Here is an 18,590-nt window from a genome sequence, read left to right as displayed (position 1 = left end):
TTCAATTCCAAGCCATGTTCTCCCTTCTTCTGGAAAACCATCCTGAATGCGACAAAGCTTTTGTCAAGCGGCTGGAAGAATCTTCTCAAGCCACCATTCCTCTTTTCCCTTATCAAACCTTCCCAAATCTCCCTCTCCCCTTGCTATGAACCTTTGTTTCCAAATCTCTCTCTCTCTCTCTCTCTCTCTCTCTCTCTCTAATGTTGAACTCATGAAGGCTCAGCTACCATGCCACAATCTTCTCATGCCAAGCCATAATATTGATCTGTAACAATTGTCTATCTTGTTGGTGAGAGGAACCAAAGTGCTTCCTAAGGCTCCACGAGCTTTTCGAAGCGCTCTTGAGGCTTGGTTCTTGAACTCAAGCAAATAGGCAAGCATACTCTCCCACTACTGGAAACACCAGATTCAAGCTCTGATTCTTCCATTTTCTCATTAATTATATATATATATATCATATATCTTTCTTTCTTTTTCTCTCTCTCTCTCTCTCTCTCTCTCTCTCTCTCTCTCCCCAAAAACCTTATTCCAGATCTAAAACATTTACCTTCTAAAGCTAAGTTGAAAGTATGGGCATCACCTTTTTGGTGAGAAATCCAAAGGCGCGACCAAGCATTCGTTAAGCTATCAGAAGCCTAATCAAACAAGTAGCAACTGCTGGAACACCTATTCCACTTTGTTTCAGGCAAACCCTTCATGTAATAACCCGATCCTTAATTAATTTTTAATTATTAATTTATTATGAGAAAAGACTATTTTGCCCCTAGAATATTTTATTAGATAAAAAGTTGACTTTTTGTTCGGGGAGGAATTTGGACATTTTAGTTGGACCGTTGCGTAGAGCACGGTGATACAAGTCCGTATACATGCAGTGAACTCAAATCGAAGTTGTAACGAAGAAATGACGATCAAAAGAAGCTCAGCGGCATAATCGTAATTTTTACTAAGTCAGATTTTTTTTTAAACCTGAAACCTCTTTCTCTGCTCTCACGCTAACAGACCTCTTTCTCTTTCCTCTTTGTTCAGGCCAGCCACGACCTCCGTGGCTTCCGACGAAGATTCTGGCCACATCTGGCTGCCTACGACCACGATTTTGGATCCATTCTCTTCATCTCTCTCTCCTCTACACATCTATACCAATTTGCAGCTCCAAATCTAAGGAAATTAAAGCCAAAATTCGAGCCAAAGTGAGCCCAAAAATGGGCTGTTTCAAAATAGTAAATTTGGGGGTCTTTTTCGGTGGATTCCAACCGCCACAGCTCAGGTTTTCAAGTGACAAAAAGCTTCGTTCAAGGGTTTTAGAGGTGGAATTGATCGTCGACCCAAGGCACCCGGGGCCAGGCAGACCCGCAGGAGGGATCTTCAAGAGGTCCAGCTAGCTCGAACCTGGAGTGAGTGGACTTTTTGTTTTATAAATGATTTATGCAATTCAATTCCATTATTTGGTCTTGAATAAGTTTTATTCGAAGATTAGTGCTTTCATGATTTGATATGTGCTTTTACATATTTTAATTTATATGTTGCTGAGTAGGATATCCTTTAAGGATATAGGAAAAGGAAATTCTAGCTAAATATCAGATAAATAGCAGCAGAGTTCTAGATTTAACAGAAATGCAGTTATTCATAAGATCTTTCAGAAATTTTATATTTTCTTAAGCCACCTTAGGTACCCATATATAAAGATGTTGCCTTTGGAATAAAAGTTTCCTCGGAATAAATGTTGCCTTCGGAATAAAATTGTTGCCTTTGGTATAGTCAACGTGCTTGACAGTTGCCCCACGAAGTTCGGGGACGCTTGGACCTTGGGAGCGAGGATTGCGGGTCAGGTTGACTAAAGGTCTCCTGAATCCTGCTAGATTGCGGCTCGGGTCGACCTTGAATTACCGAGACCTGCGAGGACATGTCACAAATTGTGACACGAAGAATTGACGGATATTAGGAATTGACGGATATCAGGAATTGACGGAAATAAAGCGGTACACCTAGGTGGTAGTTTTAAATTGATTTCGATGCTTTTAAGAGAGTTTTATCGACCATGAGAATGATTGGCATATATGTATATAAATATATTAATGCATTTATTTCAGTACGAATATAATGAAGAGGATAATTTAGTTTTGCATAACTGTTTTTACAGTGGGGTTAGTATGTTCTTATGTATTTTCTAAACTTTATTTTTGGTCCACTCACATTTTCAATGTTTTGCTCCCCCAGGCAGTAGACGTGCATCCGTGAGCCACCACATGGTAGTTTCCGCTTCCTGCACTATCTTAGTTTGATGTAGGGTTCTTGGTTCACAAGTTGTTACCTTCCTTGTAAATTGATCTGTATAGTTGCTCTAATATTGCCCTAGGACGTATTTAAGTATTGGAACGTATTTATATATGTATACTGGCAGTTGGTGTACATATTTAAATGCTTGTTGACAGGTGTAAATTTTGAGAATGTTCCATTTACAAGGAAAACTCTGCAGAATTTTTGGCAAAAGTCAAACCTAAAATAAAGTTAAGTTTTGAAAAGAAGGGCAATTAGGTCATTTGTGCCCGACACTCGCCAGGTGTCGGACACGCACAGGGTTCGGCTCAGATTCCAAAGTAGAATTTGGGTCGGGTCCTGTCACTTCTAGCGTCTGCTCCACCTCTATCATCAAGCAATAGCTTCACAGTAGCTGATGTATCCTTCTCATCAAAACTTTCAATGTATTGAAGATCCATTAAAGAAGACCAAAGCACTCTATAAGGTATCAACTCTTTCGGGGTGTTTTGGGGCTTGATGCCGAGAACTCAAACAGGGACTCAAGAGAGCTCAATCTACTTCGCAGTAGTCCAACAAGCCCATTGTAGCTCTCAACAAAAAGACCCCAACACCTTCAAAAGTTTTTCATTGAGGTTTGATATATGATGTTGAACAAAATAAAGGTTTATTAAATTGACGTAGTATTTTAATTATTATCATCTTGGTAGATGTTAGGATTTTGTTTAGCTATGTTTTTATCTTTTCTTGCCAAACTTCTAATCTTGAATGTAATTTCTTATGAACCTAAAAGCTCAATTAGCTAGTTTTAGAATGGTTGTTTCAGCTGAGTTCAGAGTTCAACATGGCACAGGTGCAATCAATGATCATTAAAGATAAATCACAGAGTTCAACATGGCACATGTGCAATTAGTGATCATTAAAGATAAATCATTCATGACTATTGCATTGCATTTGTGTGTTTATACTTAGTTGCCTAGTATGGTTAACTAGGCAATCTCATTAAAAACATTGAGATTTGTGGTGTTTTAAATTGCGCAGCCTTGTCAAATTAAAATGATTTCCTTCTGTATGACTAGTGCATATCACTAATCATCCTTTGCATAGTTTTGATCACATGTTATCGTCACCTCACTCTCGTTGTCACGTGAGCCTAGCTCATTGCCAGTTGTAGGTGTTCTTACCACATCACTCTTGTTCTCACGTGTTACTGCCGCCTCACTCTTTGCTCCATGGATTTATGGTCTGCTAATTTTAACAAAAATGGTGGCTAATGCATTTTCGGAGTTACTTCTCACCCTTTCAATTTTTAGGGTTATTTGCTTGCTCTAAATTTTTGAGTGAGAGGTCATGGTTTTGAAATGAGATTTCAATTGTGGTGTTTGAAATTTGCTTATGTTTTTCATAAATCTGAATCTAGTTTTGCATATCATTCATACGTTTAGTTCTAGGTTCCGATTCAAGTTTGGTTTCTTCAATATTATAATATCTTGAAGAAATCAATTCAACTGCATTTAATCTACAAATCATATACTGAGGTTCTTGTTGAGAGATCTACTTGCACCATAGAGCGAAGAGTTGTTGTGAAGCTTTCATTTCCATGAAGACCAATTGATAATGTTGCCGAGCTTAGTTAGAATATTTTACAAAGGTATAATTGCTTCCTTAACTATATCTAGGAAATTTTAAGCTTGTTGGGTTGATCTTTGTAAGAATCTTCTTAAGCTTAGTGGATTGCCTAGTCAAAATGATGACCCCCACACTAGAAAATGTTCACTTAGGAACCCACCACTCGGAAAAGTTGGGGGGTGGGGTGGGGTGGTGTTGGGGGTGTGGTGTCATCATTTGACCAAGAAATTCACTAAACATGAAAGATTCTTATAGAGAACAATACAACTAGCTGAAGGATTCCTAAATCTATTTAGGAAGCAGCTCTACATAATAAAGTAATCTTCATGCTCAGCGCAGCAACGCTAGTAGCTAGTCTTTATGGAAATGGAATCTTCAACATCAGCTCTTCACTCCATGGAACCATATGCTCCACTCAAATTCAACTTCGAAGAGATAAATGTAGATTCAAAAATGAACTTGACCGATTCCTTCAAGATATCATATTCTTGAATAAACCAATCAAGAATCTAACCTAGAAACTATATGAGTGAAAGATGTGTTGTGCTAGATCCATATTTTTTAAAAAAACGAAAGCAAATTTCAAAAACCATATGAAAATCCAATTTCGAAAAAAATGACCTCACAGAGCAGAAATGCAGAGCGAAATACACTCTCAAAAATTCAGAATCAGTGAAGTCACGACTCAGTAGAGTAAACAACCTTTTAGCTAAAAGAGATAGGTCGGAAATTTATACACTTGGCGGCTAATCATTGGAGCCGTAATAGAACAAAAACAGTTATGTAAGAGAGGCTACAACTAGCAGAGGTTAAAGCTCACATGAGTAAAACAATGATGTGGCAATAACACGTGAAAACCAAATAATGACTAATCATACAAAAAGATAAATTTGGTAAACTTGACTAGTGTGATACGTACAAGAGAACACTATAACGCCTACAATACAGTCATGAATTGTTTACCTTTAGCTTTGATTGCATCGAGTCATTATCAAGCTGATCTCAGCCATAATAGCCAACCTAGCACTAACATAAACTAGTCTAGCTTCAAATCACACTTTCTGTTATGTGGTCCACAAATACGATTGTTCAATTTGTTCTAGCAACCTCTAGACAAATTGGGTTGACCTTAACTTACATCAAGTTGCATTCAATATTCGTTTGTCCACTTCTATAAATGTGTTGAGTAAATTCTCCATTGCCAAGCTAAGCATTCATGTGGTGAACACCATTCAGCCGCGTGGCCACATTTTAATGTGTGAAGGTACGATTGGCATTAGGGTTACTGTTTAATTACCTACATTGCCCGATCCGATGGAGCTAGGGGCCAAAATGCATGTCCACAATCTTAAATGATTGCAAAATAATGAGGCAAAAACATAAGGAGACAATCATTCAGCCATTTTTATTTTTATTTTTGCCCTTTCTTTTATTTGAACACCTAAGGCGATAAATCCAATGAAAAATCCTGCAATTTCTGGTTCTTCATATGTAAAACAAAATAACGTTTGTAGAAACACAGCACCACACCTTTACATGGTCCTTTGTTTTTTGGCTGAGAACTGTCATGGTTAAAATAGCATAAATAAGATTAATGTTCTTAATTAATCAACATTGAGAATTTCTTTGTTTTGACTGAAACTAGTGAATTATGATATTTTGTGATAAGTTAGTTTAACATGAATTTGTATTGGGGAGGAGTGGTGGTATTACTTTTTCTTGACCGGATTTTTCTCCACTGGGATTTTTTTATGACAATGTTTTAATGCGGCCACATTTTGCTCCTACGGCCATTAGGATTTCTTATGTTGTATCCTGATTTTGGCTTAGTCAATGAAGTTATCCTTTTTTTTAAATAAGAAAAAAAACATGAGCTTGACTTAGGCATACTCTTGCTGAGAATATGGAGAACAAATCATTTCAGTACATCAAAAAAATTTTGTTCGCACAAAACATGCTTTACATGACATGATGTAAAACAAATTTCTACACAGAAGACATTATTTATATTTTTATGGGATTGCCAAGAAGCAGCATACATGCACAATTGCATATGCAGATAGATTATGAGATAAAGACAAAGATGGATTCAGTAAAAAAAGTAAAAGAAACTATTAGGGCTCTTGCTAATTTCTGTGTGTGTGACATGATAGCACAGATCAAAGAAAGAAACAAGTATGCAAAGCCAAAAAAACACATTTAAATCAACAAGATATGCATGGAGAAATAGTTGATTGGCCGCATCTAGCAACACTGGTGAGCTATATATTACCATAACATAATAATTAAAGGATAATAAAGTCTTCAAAATACAAGGGTTTTTCTTTTAACCAGACTGTAGATATTAAAATCTTAAGCCTACATCTAAATAGTTATCAACATAAGGCCGTTGTGAAGAAATTAATTTTAGACTTTAGGCATCATCACAATTCTGCGTTTCTTCCACCACCAGAACAAACACATCAAAGCTGCAGCAGCTTGCAGCTTGCAGCTCTCACTTAGTAAGGAGAGACACGAACGTTATTAGCTGAAGCAAAAAACCCATCTTTCATCAGAACATCCTCTCCTTCCTGCACAAATCCAAAAGGATCAAGAAATTAATTAAAATATTAATCTAGCATATAAATTTGTGTGCCAATTTGGAAAATCAGATGAAGAGGGTTAATTGTACTGCATGGAGGGGAGGGGAGGGGAGGGGGGTAAATAACCTGCTGGCGCACGTTTGTCTTCTTCACAGTCTGGTCAGGCATGAGACCAAAGTGAATGTGTGGAAAGTGGGCCCACTGACAAAAAGGAAAGGAAAATTAAGAGGTTCACATACCAAAGGACCCCACAAGACAGAAGTCCACAGTAATAACGAAAAGCAAAAACCCTAATTTGGTAAAGAAGAAGTAAGCCTATAAGAAAATATTTTACATTCTTAGCAGCTGCACTGAAGGCCTCTCTATGGGATATATCAGGATTCACAGACTTGATGCGTTGGATCTCGTCCCTGCATTTTTACAGACTCAGATGAATCGACCATTCAAATGTTTTGCTTCAATTTTGGCAAGTTTATAAATCCATTAATTAAACATTACAATGCAGGTTTTGTGCGTTTGTATTTGTGCCTCAGAGAGAGAGAGAGAGAGAGAGAGAGAGAGAGAGAGAGAGAGAGAGAGAGAGAGAGAGAGAGAGAGGGAGGGAGAGAGATAGAGATGAATGATATAGTTGACATGATTACTCACTTGATGAAACGGTTGTACGCAGAGGGGACTCTCTGTCTCTTCTCCGGGGCTGGACATGGCATGCACAGACAAACAGACAGGCACAGAGAGCGACACATTAAAGTTAAATTTCATCACTTCTTAATTAATTTAGCTTAATAAAAAATTTCGGTGTGAAATTAGTGATGTTCTTATTGATATTTTAGCCCACACCCTATCTTGCAAGTACTGTCATCAATTATCAACTCTTTCTCTGTCAATGATCAATCCATCTGATATCTATGTTTTCCACTAAATCTAAGGTGGTCCACCAATCTTTACCATCTATATTTCCGGGGGGCCACTACCCTTTTATGATGTCGCTTATCATAAGAACTTGAAAAACATGGTTACTATAGGTGTTCAGGAAACCACTCTGAAAAGCTTGTAAGGCATACAATGTTATGTTTGCCTTTCAAAATACAGATTTCAAAAGAAGGGTTAGAACAATCTTGTCAAGTAAATTAGGCTTTAAAACAAATCCCAGCTTACCGGTTTTAAAAAAGACTGAAGAAAGAAGTTTTGCATTTTGTTAGGTTTTTTTTACCAAAGAAATGTTGGGGTAAACAAAGTTACCACATTACTAGCTATTACTGTAAGCTTCCCCTAAAATGGAAGCATAATTTCAACCTAAGATTGTTCCTCTCCTTCACCACCAGAAATATAAAAGGACCTTGACCATAATTTCAAGGATTCTAGAGTTTATGATCAAAGTGGCTAATTTATTTATTTTACCCACCAATCCTCTTTTTCCAAGGTCCTCTTGAGGGTATTTTCCACAAGGAGGCCAATAAAAGATCAAGTTTTTGTTTTCTGGTTTTTGTCATGTGGTCTGAAAAAGATCGTGCATTTTGAAATGGTCTTTGTTATCAATACTCTTCCTTGACTAAAACTGAAACCTAAGGGCAGCTAGGTGGCTAGTGAGCGAAGAATTTGCTTGACAAAGACAGTTTGAGAAAGCTAGCTATATCTAGGCACTTATTGTTTCATAGAATCTGAACTGGAGGTCTAGGATATCGATGGATGGACACACACACACACACACACACGCATAATAAGGAAAGTAAAGGTGTAAGGAATCTCATCACTTACGTCTGGTAATAGCTGGGGGCCTTGGAAGTTCATCAGCTCCTCCTCTTGGTCGTACAGCAAAGTCATTCACGCTAGTTTGGTTCATCAGAAAGTTTGGGGCTGGATTTGGTATCTCTTCCTACAAACACAACCAATTAATCGTAGCGAAGATATAGCAAGTATGGATATTCAAAAGAAAAGAAAACAATCAAAAGGGTAAGCAATGAAATTAAGCGTAATACAAGAAGTACCAGAAGATTATGGGAATTATTAGGGGATGAGAAGAAAGAGTGACCAAGATGATGAAACTGATTGGGCGAAGGGAGAAGCAGCCCACGCATGTTCACTGGAAGCAGATTGGTGCAGTGCCCGCATCGCACCGTCACAGTCTTGAACAAACTTGTGCAAGGAACACTCACCTAAACCATTTTTTTTAATCAAACATGTATCAAAAACATGAAATATATGTTCTTCCACCAAATTAAACAAAATAAAAGTAAAAATTAGTAACTTGGGATAAAAGGGTACTCAAAAATAATATAGAAGTATAAAGAGTATATACCGCAAGGACAGTGTCGCAAATGTTGCAGTGGACATAGCAAAGCTGCTCGGAAGGAGGGAGGTGGTCGAGGGACAAGGTTGAAGCAGAAGAGGATGATGACATGATTTTTTTGGATGTGATTCTTCCTTTTCTTTTATAAAAAAAAAAAATTTGAGAATTTTGATTGATGATTGGTCTCTTGAGGGTTTGATTGATTGATTGACGGATGACAGCTTAACCACCACCTTGGATCTGCTTTTTTTTTTTTTCTTCTGTTGAATATGAGTTGTGTGTGAAAGAAAGGAGAGAGAGAGAGAGAGAGAGAGAGAGAGAGAGAGAAAGACAGAGATACAGAGATAGAGATGGGGAAAGAGGGAGGCTGCAAGGTGCTGTATTTGGTCTAGTAGATATAAGAGAGGGGCTTTGGTGTGTTACAGAGAAAAACCCTATAAATTCTCTTGCCTCTGTTTATTGGTGCCCCCTTTGCCCCAGTCTTGTTTATAAGCTCACTTCATGACCCACCATGTCATCACATATGTTACATGCAGATGCATGGATACATGTATGCATGGATGGATGGGTGCATTTATGACTTACCATATATATGCAATGTGTATAGAAGCATGGATGTGGCTAACATGCGCATGGTGTTAATTATAGGATGCAAGTAATAAACATATATGTATGTGGTTGGCATTCCCGATGCTTGCTTTGTGTTTGTGTCTCTGAGAGAGAGAGAGAGAGAGAGAGAGAGAGAGGCGGCAGATGTGGGGGAGAGGAGCAAGAAAGGGACGTGTGCATGGGGTGATATAGCTTTCACACACTCACCTGTTGTTTTCACAACTTAAAGAGCCTCGTGTCTTTGTGTGTTGTTGCTAAATAAATAATTAATTAATTAAGTAAGTAAGTAATTTAATTTAATTTGCCTCAATTTCCGAACCCATTAAACCATGGCCCTCTCTTCTACCTCCTGGACAATACAATTATCCCCTATTGCCATTTCTTCACTTCGTATTTATTTCACCCTCCGCCTCCCTCTGCGCCTCCATAGGGCTCTCTCTCTCTCTCTCTCTCTCTTGAATTCCATCTTCAGTGACCCGTGAATGGGATGCCCCAAACCCAACACCATCATAACACAATCATGCCTACATAATAATGCCAATTTTGTGTAAATCCAAAAAATATAGAGATATTGCACAATTTAATGGAATTCTATGTATATATATTTTTTCAGTGATTTGACCACTCAATCTCTCCCTCGTCTTACGCATACAGAAGAAACACAGATACGTATTTAAGTCAGAAACATTGGCCACCCTCAGCCTCAGCTCAGCTAGCCTAGCTAGCTCTCGATTCTTTCCTTACCACCTTTGTCCTTTCCTAATATTTCATTTCTCGTTTTTAGGATTGTTTCAGCTAATTTGGTTAGAATCTTTTCCCACGCTTCCTCTACATATCCACACAATCTCTAGGGTTTTTGTTACAAATTTTGCAAAGCTACCCCAGCCTACCCTAGTTTAGTTCAAAAACATATTTTCCCCTTCCTTCTTTTATATATACTATATATAGGATGATAGTCTCTTTTTCCCAGAATTTTAAATTGCGAGACTTTGAATCTAGACCGTGAATCACAATCTTAAATTACAAGACTGTGAATCTAAACCGCACATCACAGTATGTCAAGAGAAGACCCTTATGATGCATATCTTAAGAACCATCACCATCCTACTCATTAAAGACCCTTTGGATTTCCTCTTCCCCAGAAAGTGAGATGATCAGTTTTATTGTTCGTTCATTCACTCACTCACAAATGAGAAATATGGGTTCTGTGTAACTCGTATGCAAAACAATAAATGAGTGGTAATGGGAGGGAAAAGTTGTAAAGGTCCTTGGCCTTTTACAGACCCATCACAAGCCTGGCCTATTCAAAGTTTCAAATCCTACCCACATTAACAAAACAAGTTGAAAGGGAAGTGAGTCTGAGAATCTGAGACACAAACTTGATGACCCATTTATTTGACGGCCAAAATAAAGCTAACCAAAAAGGAAAAATTTAATACAAAAAATAAAAAGTAAATCCTATAGCATTGAGTCATTGACAGACAGGTACTTGGCTAGCTAACAAATTTAACATTAACAAATTTAAAGCCCCTCCATATGGTGATGATAGGTGTTTGTACAGTACGAGAAATGGCGGATTTGATTTTGAAAACATCTGCCCATATTTTCTAGAACATGTCTTCTTTTAATAATCACTGTCCAATCAACTAAAGTCATGACTCATGTGTGGCATGATACAAGTCATTTCGAGTCCACAGTTATTTACTTTGAAGGTCTCATTCTTTATCTTTTTTTTGGGGGAGATGAACATCAATTTAAATTTTATATATGCCTTTTTAATGACATAAAAGGTGGGTGGTTAGTTTTGCAGGAAAGGGACGAGACTGAGCAGGGCTATATGTACCCAAAATAAATGTTTTACAAATTTGTTTTTTTTATTGCTAGCTTACATTTTTAGTTTCTGTAGTAGTTCGACTCATTTTTCACTATGGACAAATTCTGTTCTGTTGGTTTGCAATCGAGTTCAAATTATGAATTTGTTTATAGATAAAATTTGACGTGACAATATGCAATCACACCATATGATGGAAATTTTATCGCTTCAAAACATTTACAATTAATCCAAAATGTAAAAGTAAAAATTTAAAAAAAAAAATGTCAAATCACAATGACAAGAAGAAAAAAAAATGATTTTGGCCTTTTCTTTTTCCTTCTGCAAGATCATCAGTTTGGGTTGCATGTGGCTTCAGCTCAGCCATAGACTCTCTTCACCCTTGACATCTAGTATTGGGCAGATAGCATAAAGTGAACGTACAAACTGTGTTGTATGTGGATGGATAGGATTGAGGGAAGTTTTAATTTTCTTATTATAAACAAAATCACTGTGTAAATATATAGTTCGATTCGGACCTCAAATCACCCCAAACTCGTGCAATATATAGTTTGACAAGTTTAAACCACTTCCAATATTACATTTGTGTTACTGTAAGTGATACTTTTATTTCTCAAGAAGTAAGTACAAGTTTAAAAATACTTTTCCCATGTGACAAACACATCTGGAAATAAGTACTATAGAACATGTCCTATAGACATGTTAGATATGTACACAAGGACTCAATTGGACCATATGCATCAGCTAGCAAGCGGATTTAGAAGTGGGAGTGCATTCAGGGATAATGGGTACTCACAACACAATGATACATGTTACTTCATTACTCTTTATCACGTTAAATTCATCGATAAAATTGTTAATTTTGTTGACGTGTTATATATGGAATTCATTTTTTTGCTAATATTTATGTTAAGAGACTGCCATGTGGATAAGAAAAGCAAATATGATATTTTTTAAGAATTGTTGTGCAAAAGTGATTGCTTCATCACATGCTAGAGCTTGCTGTGCAAAAGCGATCGATCGGTTTCCAGCCGAGACTTCTCTTTCTTCTTCCTTCTTCCTTTGCTGCAACCTCTTCTTGTTACGTACACTTGGTTCTTCTTCCTTTGCATCCAAAGGTGAGCTAAACTCCAACAATGACGTGATAATGTTTAATTGATTTAAGTCTAATGAAACACTTTAAACTGTGTTTATTACAACACGATTAAATCACATTTGTATTTTTCAGTGTTTTAATTATAAAACGAAAAATTAACGATTCAAGGTTTACTAATGACATGTTACTGAAAATTTAAATATAACAACATCTAAACATATCTTGTGAAATTCTTCGCTCTCCACATCCTTCTAACACGTTCCTTTTAAGAATTGGATCACATTAGTTGGGGCTGTTCATAATATATAACTTAATGACCCAAATCAACTATATTGTACTCAAAATAATAAGGGTTTAAACTAATATGTTTATTCTTCTCTTAAGGAGGAATGTATATACTACATATAGAGTGATTACAAATAGGAAATATGTACAAAATTAGATATAGGGTTTAGATAATTACAATAAAACATAAATTCTACTCAAATTAGATAATTACAATAAAACATAAATTCTATTCCTAATAGGAATGTTGACTCACGTCAACACTCCCCCTCAAGTTGGTGCATAGATATCGGTAATGCCCAACTTGTCAAGTGAGTCTTCAAATCAGCACTTTGACACGGCATGGGTCAATATATCTGCAAGCTACTCTGAAGAAGGCATAAAAGGTATAGAAATTAACTTATGCTTCATCTTCTCCTTAATGAAATGTCGATCAACTTCTACATGCTTAGTTCGATCATGTTGCACCGGATTGTTAGCAATTTCAAATGCAGACTGATTATCACAGTGGAGCTTTGTAGCAGCATTCGGTCTAAACCCAATTTCAGCAAGTAACCACCTCAACCACAATATTTCACAAACCCCTTGGGCAATCCCTCTATACTCAAACTCTGCAGAGGACCGAGCCATAACATTTTGCTTCTTGCTATGCCACGTAACTAGGTTACCACCAACAAAGGTGAAGTAACCTGATGTAGAACGTATATCTGTAATATTCCCTGCATAATCTGTGTCAGTGTAACCTTCTAGATCCAAGTGACCATTTTTCTTAAATAATAAACCTCTCACATGAGCAGACTTTAAGTAACTCAGAATATGCATTACAGCAGCCATATGATCCTCACTTGTGAATGCATAAATTGGCTAGCAACTCTTACAACATAGGCAATATCAGGGTGTGTCAATGATAAATAAATCAATCTCCCAACTAACCTTTAGTATCTTTCTTTGTTAGTTGGGACCTGATCCACATAAACACCAAGTTTATGATTCTCAACAATATGTGTATCAGCTGGTTTACAATCAAACATTCCGGTATCTGCTAGCAAGTCCATGACATACTTCCTTTGTGAAAGAAATAAGCCATGTTTAGATCGAGTGACTTCCACTCCGAGAAAATATTTCAGACTGCCCAAATCTTTCATCTCAAATTCAGATGCTAAACGCTTCTGTAGTTCCTCGATTTCTATAGTATCATCACCAGTCACAATCATATCATCAACATAAATAATCAACAAAGTCACCTTACCGACCCTATGTTTAATAAATAGAGTATGATCAGTATTGGCTTGTTAGTAACCAAACTTCTTCATAGCTGTAGTAAATCTGCCAAACCATGCCCGATAAGACTGCTTTAACCCGTACATCTCCTTTTTTAATTTGCACACGTTCCAGTTTCACCGGTAACCCTATACCCTGGTGGAAGACTAATGTACACTTCTTCTTTTAGTTCACCATGTAAGAATGCATTTTTTACATCAAATTGCCTCAGGGTCCAATCCAAGTTTACTGCTAAGAACAACAAAACTCTGACAATATTCATCTTATCCACAGGTGCAAAAGTATCATGATAATCAACTCCATATGTATGAGTGAACCCTTTAGCTACTAATCTTGCCTTGAACCTCTCCACAGTACCATCTACTAATCTTGCCTTGAACCTCTCCACAGTACCATCTGCATTATATTTAATTGTAAACACCCATCTGCATCCTACAAGCTTTGTTCCCTTTGGTAGATCAACAATGTCCCATGTATTATTTTTCCGCAACGCCTCCATTTCAATATTCATGGCTTCAGCCCACTTTGGATCATTAAATGCCTCCTCAACAAGGGTTGAAATTTTAATACTATCCATTCTAGTCACAAACGCTTTGCACTCAGGAGATAACCTGTGATCAGACACATAATGAGCAATAGCATATCTCGCTTTGCCTTTTGGTGAGTAACGATCAGATAGAACCCCACGATTTCGTCTAGGCGATAAAACATAAGAATTATCGGAAGTATGAATAGAAGAACTTACCTCAAGACTATCTAGGGGAGCTTGATTGGGTACTATTAGAGAAGTTTCACGGGGGGGCAATCGGTTCAATGACATTAGTTAAAATAGCAGGTTCAGCTAATGTAGCAAGTTCGGCTGGTGTAGCAGGTTCGGTCGGTTCTGCCCTTTGTACCAAACTATCCAATACTACTCCCCCTTATAAATCTAGCTAGTTACGTCCTTCACTACTAGTCTCCCCTTGAAGGACATGCTAGGGTGTATCAGAGAAAAACATTTCATCCTCAATAAATGTAACATCCATAGAGACATATAGACGTCGGGTTGCAAGATGATAACATCAGTAGCATTTCTGATGAGGAGAAAAACCCAGAAAGACACAGCATAGAGCACATGCTGATGGAGGTGAACATAGATGATACAACCAAACATCTTTGGAGACAGAGTCAACATAAAAGAGGCAGAGATATGATGGGTCAGTACCTGCATGGGAATTTGGAAATCCAAAACTCGTGAAGGTAGACGATTCAAGAGATAGACTGCATAGGTAACAACATCTATCCAGAACCACTTTGGAACTGACACATCAAGCAGCAGAGCACGAGCAGTACTAAGGATCTGCCTATTTTGATGTTCAGTAACCCCATTCTGTTGTGATGTTTGAGGGCAAGTAATCTCATGGAGTATACTCTTAGTGTGAAAAAAATGGGATAACGCCGAATTAACAAATTCTCCACCATTATCATATCGAAAAGCCTTAATAGGGAGCATAAATTGAGTTTGAATCATCTGACAGAAACGCTGACAAATTTCGACCATATCACTTTTATTTTTCATCCTATATAACCACATCATACAAGTGCAATCATCCATAAATAACACAAACCAACGAACTCCCAAGGCTGTAGAAACAAGGAAAGGTCCCCAAACATCAGAATAAACTAAATCAAATGGCATAAGCCGTTTATTACAACTTGGAGGGTGGATACCCGATGACTCTTAGCTAAAATACAAGTCTGACATTGGAAAGCAGACTCGTTGACACCACTAAATAATGCAAGAAACAAATGCCGTAAATATCCAAAGGAGGCATGACCAATCGGCACTGTAGCAACTAAATCCGGTGATGCTGAGAAGTTTCGACGATACCAGCAAGAAGAACCTGACTAGTTGTCACATCATCCACATAATAAAACCCCCCCTTTTTAGTACCATGACCAAAGATCTCCCGAGTCTGGATATCATGCAGTAAGACAAAAGACGGATACATCAGTACAACGCAATTTAACTGCTCAGTAAATTACGGTACTGATAATAAATTACTAGACAAAGATGGAACCAGTAACACTTTGTCCAATGGTAAAGCATGTGTTAAGAGTATAGAACCAGCCCTCGTGATAGGAGCAACAGCATTATTAGTAGTCAGAACTAGGGGTGGGCACTCAAACCGCGAACCAAAAATCCAAGCCGAACCACACCGAACCAAACCGAAAAAAAATCGAGTTGACCAAAAAGTTAAAAATCGATCAAAAACCGAACCGGACCGGTTTGGACCGATTCCAGATCCGGTTCCATGTCTTCAAAAACCGAATCGGGCCGAACCGAACCGGTGAAACTAAAAGAATATATAATTTCAATATATATTTATATTTAATGCTATATTTTTAATTTCACTAAAAAAAACCTAATATTTATCCAAGTTCAATGTCAAAATATCTCTCTTTTCTCATTTTAATATTTATTTTTTATATGAATTGAATAATTTGTTAATTTTTAAATAAAAAAATAATATTTCAGTTGAGAATTGTATTAAAAAAATAATTTTAAAAAATAATTTTTATAATCCGGTTCAAAACCAAACCGGACCGAAACCGGTTTAAACCGAACCGGACAGTTTTTGAAATTTTTTTAATTAAAATCGAACCAAATCAAATCGAATGAATAGTATCGGATCGGTTCTAATTTGAGGCAAAAATCGGTCCAAACCGAACCGTGCCCACCCCTAGTCAGAACATAATCACGATGATGCGGAAGAGTAGTAGAGAATAAAGCAAAATTATACGTCATATGGTCAGTAGCTCATGAATCAATAATCCAACCTATATCACAGGTATCATGGGCATGGAAAGCCTTGCCAAAGTTACCTGGAGGCGGAGGTGTTGGAGTGCTTGAGACCGCAGTCAAAGTCGGAGGAGAAGTAGCAGTAAGGTGGCCATGCCCAGTGGTGATGTCAGCCACAAAAGTGGGGGCAACAGCCACATGAGCTTTGCTGTCCAGTTGTTCCCTTTTTAAATGCCTCCACTCTTTCTCCCAATCTGGTACCTCATGCACAATGGCGGACCTACAGAGGCGCAAGGAGGTGCAGTTGCACCTCCCCTCGCCGGAAAAAGCCATGGATGTGCTGGATTTTTGCCCCTTTGCTCTCTAGCGTTTTAAAAGGTGTTATCAAGGCGCATCTCGTTGAGTGCGACGATCTGAGGCCTCCTGAAATCGCAAATGGCAAGCTACACGATTGAGGCACACACTGTGTTGTAAAGGAGGAGTTGCAGAGGTGTCGCTGATGGAGGCTCTGGTTCACGAATGAAGAAGACGACCCTATTTTTATTTGTCACAAACGGCATCGTCCTTGATTTATGTTTAATGGTTTAAATGAAGTGTTTTTAAAAAATTCAAACTCTTCGTTTTTTGTGCAAACCGTTTCAAGATTCATTGTTTGGCTTCAATTACTTGGTTATTATAATAAATATTTCATTATAATAATAATAATGTAATACCAAAAAGCTTACCTCAATGCTCCCAATTTGAAGAAGCCCATCTGTCAAAAAAATTAAATAATAAAAAACAACAACGAAGAAGAGTCCTTGCACAATAATCTCAAATCACACTTTGATATTAGAGTTTTTGTTTAATTGGGATTTGATTGATACTACTTGTTTGTTGATCTAATCTTTTCACTGTGATAATATATTTTTATTATTAATTATGTATTTATTTTATCGTGCTAATCAATCTTTAAATTAACTAAGGGTCTGGTTTTCATAATATGTTTTTTATTGGGTAGTATCAAAATCATTATTGCCCCTCTCCTGAAAAATTTCTGGATCCGCTTCTGCTCATGCAATGCCCAGTTAGTGTCGATAGTATGTCTCTTTTCACCATAGTGATCACACTTCAGTTTGTCTTTTCTGCAGAAGTTAGGTGATGAGGCGGAACAGCAGAAGAGCCAGATCTTGGAGGCCGAGAAACCAAAGCAGTATTTTTGGAAGCAAACACAACAGCAGGTTCCCCAATCCTGTTGCCGGATCCAAGCATAGTAATCTGGCATTGATCCTCTTGAAGAACTATAAAAACTGCATTTTTGATACTTGAAACTTTATCACTCTGTAGAATATCACTGCGAGCCGTGTTATAAATATCGTTAAGGCTAGCCAAAAAATCATACACACGATCTGCCATACAGCAGCCTGAAAAGTCTTCATATCATCAGCACACTTCATCTGAAAATGACGTCTATTGTCCAATTCAAGCCAGATTGCCTTAAGTTCGGCAAAATATATAGAGACAGGACGACCCTCTTGCTTGAGACGAGTAGCCTGGCACCGCAGTTGATAGAGCTGGGATATGTCAGAGCCATTATAAAACATCTGATTAACAGCATCCCAAATTTCCTTAGCAGTAGGTAGAGTATGAAACATATTCAACAAACTGGGTTCCATAGTTTGCAGCATCCAACTTTTCACAACAGCATCATCAATTTTCCACTTCCCAAATTTCGGGTCTTTGGAATCAGGGGCATCAGTGTTGCTAGTTAGGTAACTCAATTTGCCTTGTGTAGTAGCATGGAGTTCGATCATCGAAGCCCATACCTCATAGTTGGATCCATTCAATTTGAATCACATAGGTAGGTTGGTGGACGATTCGGTATGAACCGTCACAATAGGAGTAGAAGAAGAAGAAGATTCAGTGACATCTGACATGGTGATAGATGGTGGCAGCGGCAGTAAAAGATTAGATGG

At 37.6% G+C, this 18,590-nt stretch overlaps 1 protein-coding gene across 1 annotated transcript; it reads right to left on the bottom strand.

Annotated features, from left to right (window-relative positions):
• On the bottom strand, positions 6,091–9,295 carry LOC18777454 (protein YABBY 4). Its single transcript, XM_007209521.2, has 7 exons — positions 8,761–9,295; positions 8,450–8,617; positions 8,220–8,337; positions 7,110–7,158; positions 6,799–6,874; positions 6,591–6,665; positions 6,091–6,452 (listed from the first exon to the last, which is right to left on the bottom strand). The coding sequence occupies exons 1-7, from the start codon at positions 8,860–8,862 to the stop codon at positions 6,381–6,383; spliced, it is 660 nt and encodes a 219-aa protein (XP_007209583.1). The 5' UTR covers positions 8,863–9,295; the 3' UTR covers positions 6,091–6,380.

Source organism: Prunus persica, chromosome G5 (genome assembly GCF_000346465.2).
Source record: "Prunus persica cultivar Lovell chromosome G5, Prunus_persica_NCBIv2, whole genome shotgun sequence".
NCBI lineage: Eukaryota > Viridiplantae > Streptophyta > Magnoliopsida > Rosales > Rosaceae > Prunus > Prunus persica.
The sequence above is the reverse complement of the archived record's forward strand: the minus strand, read 5'-3'. Positions and strand labels throughout refer to the sequence as shown.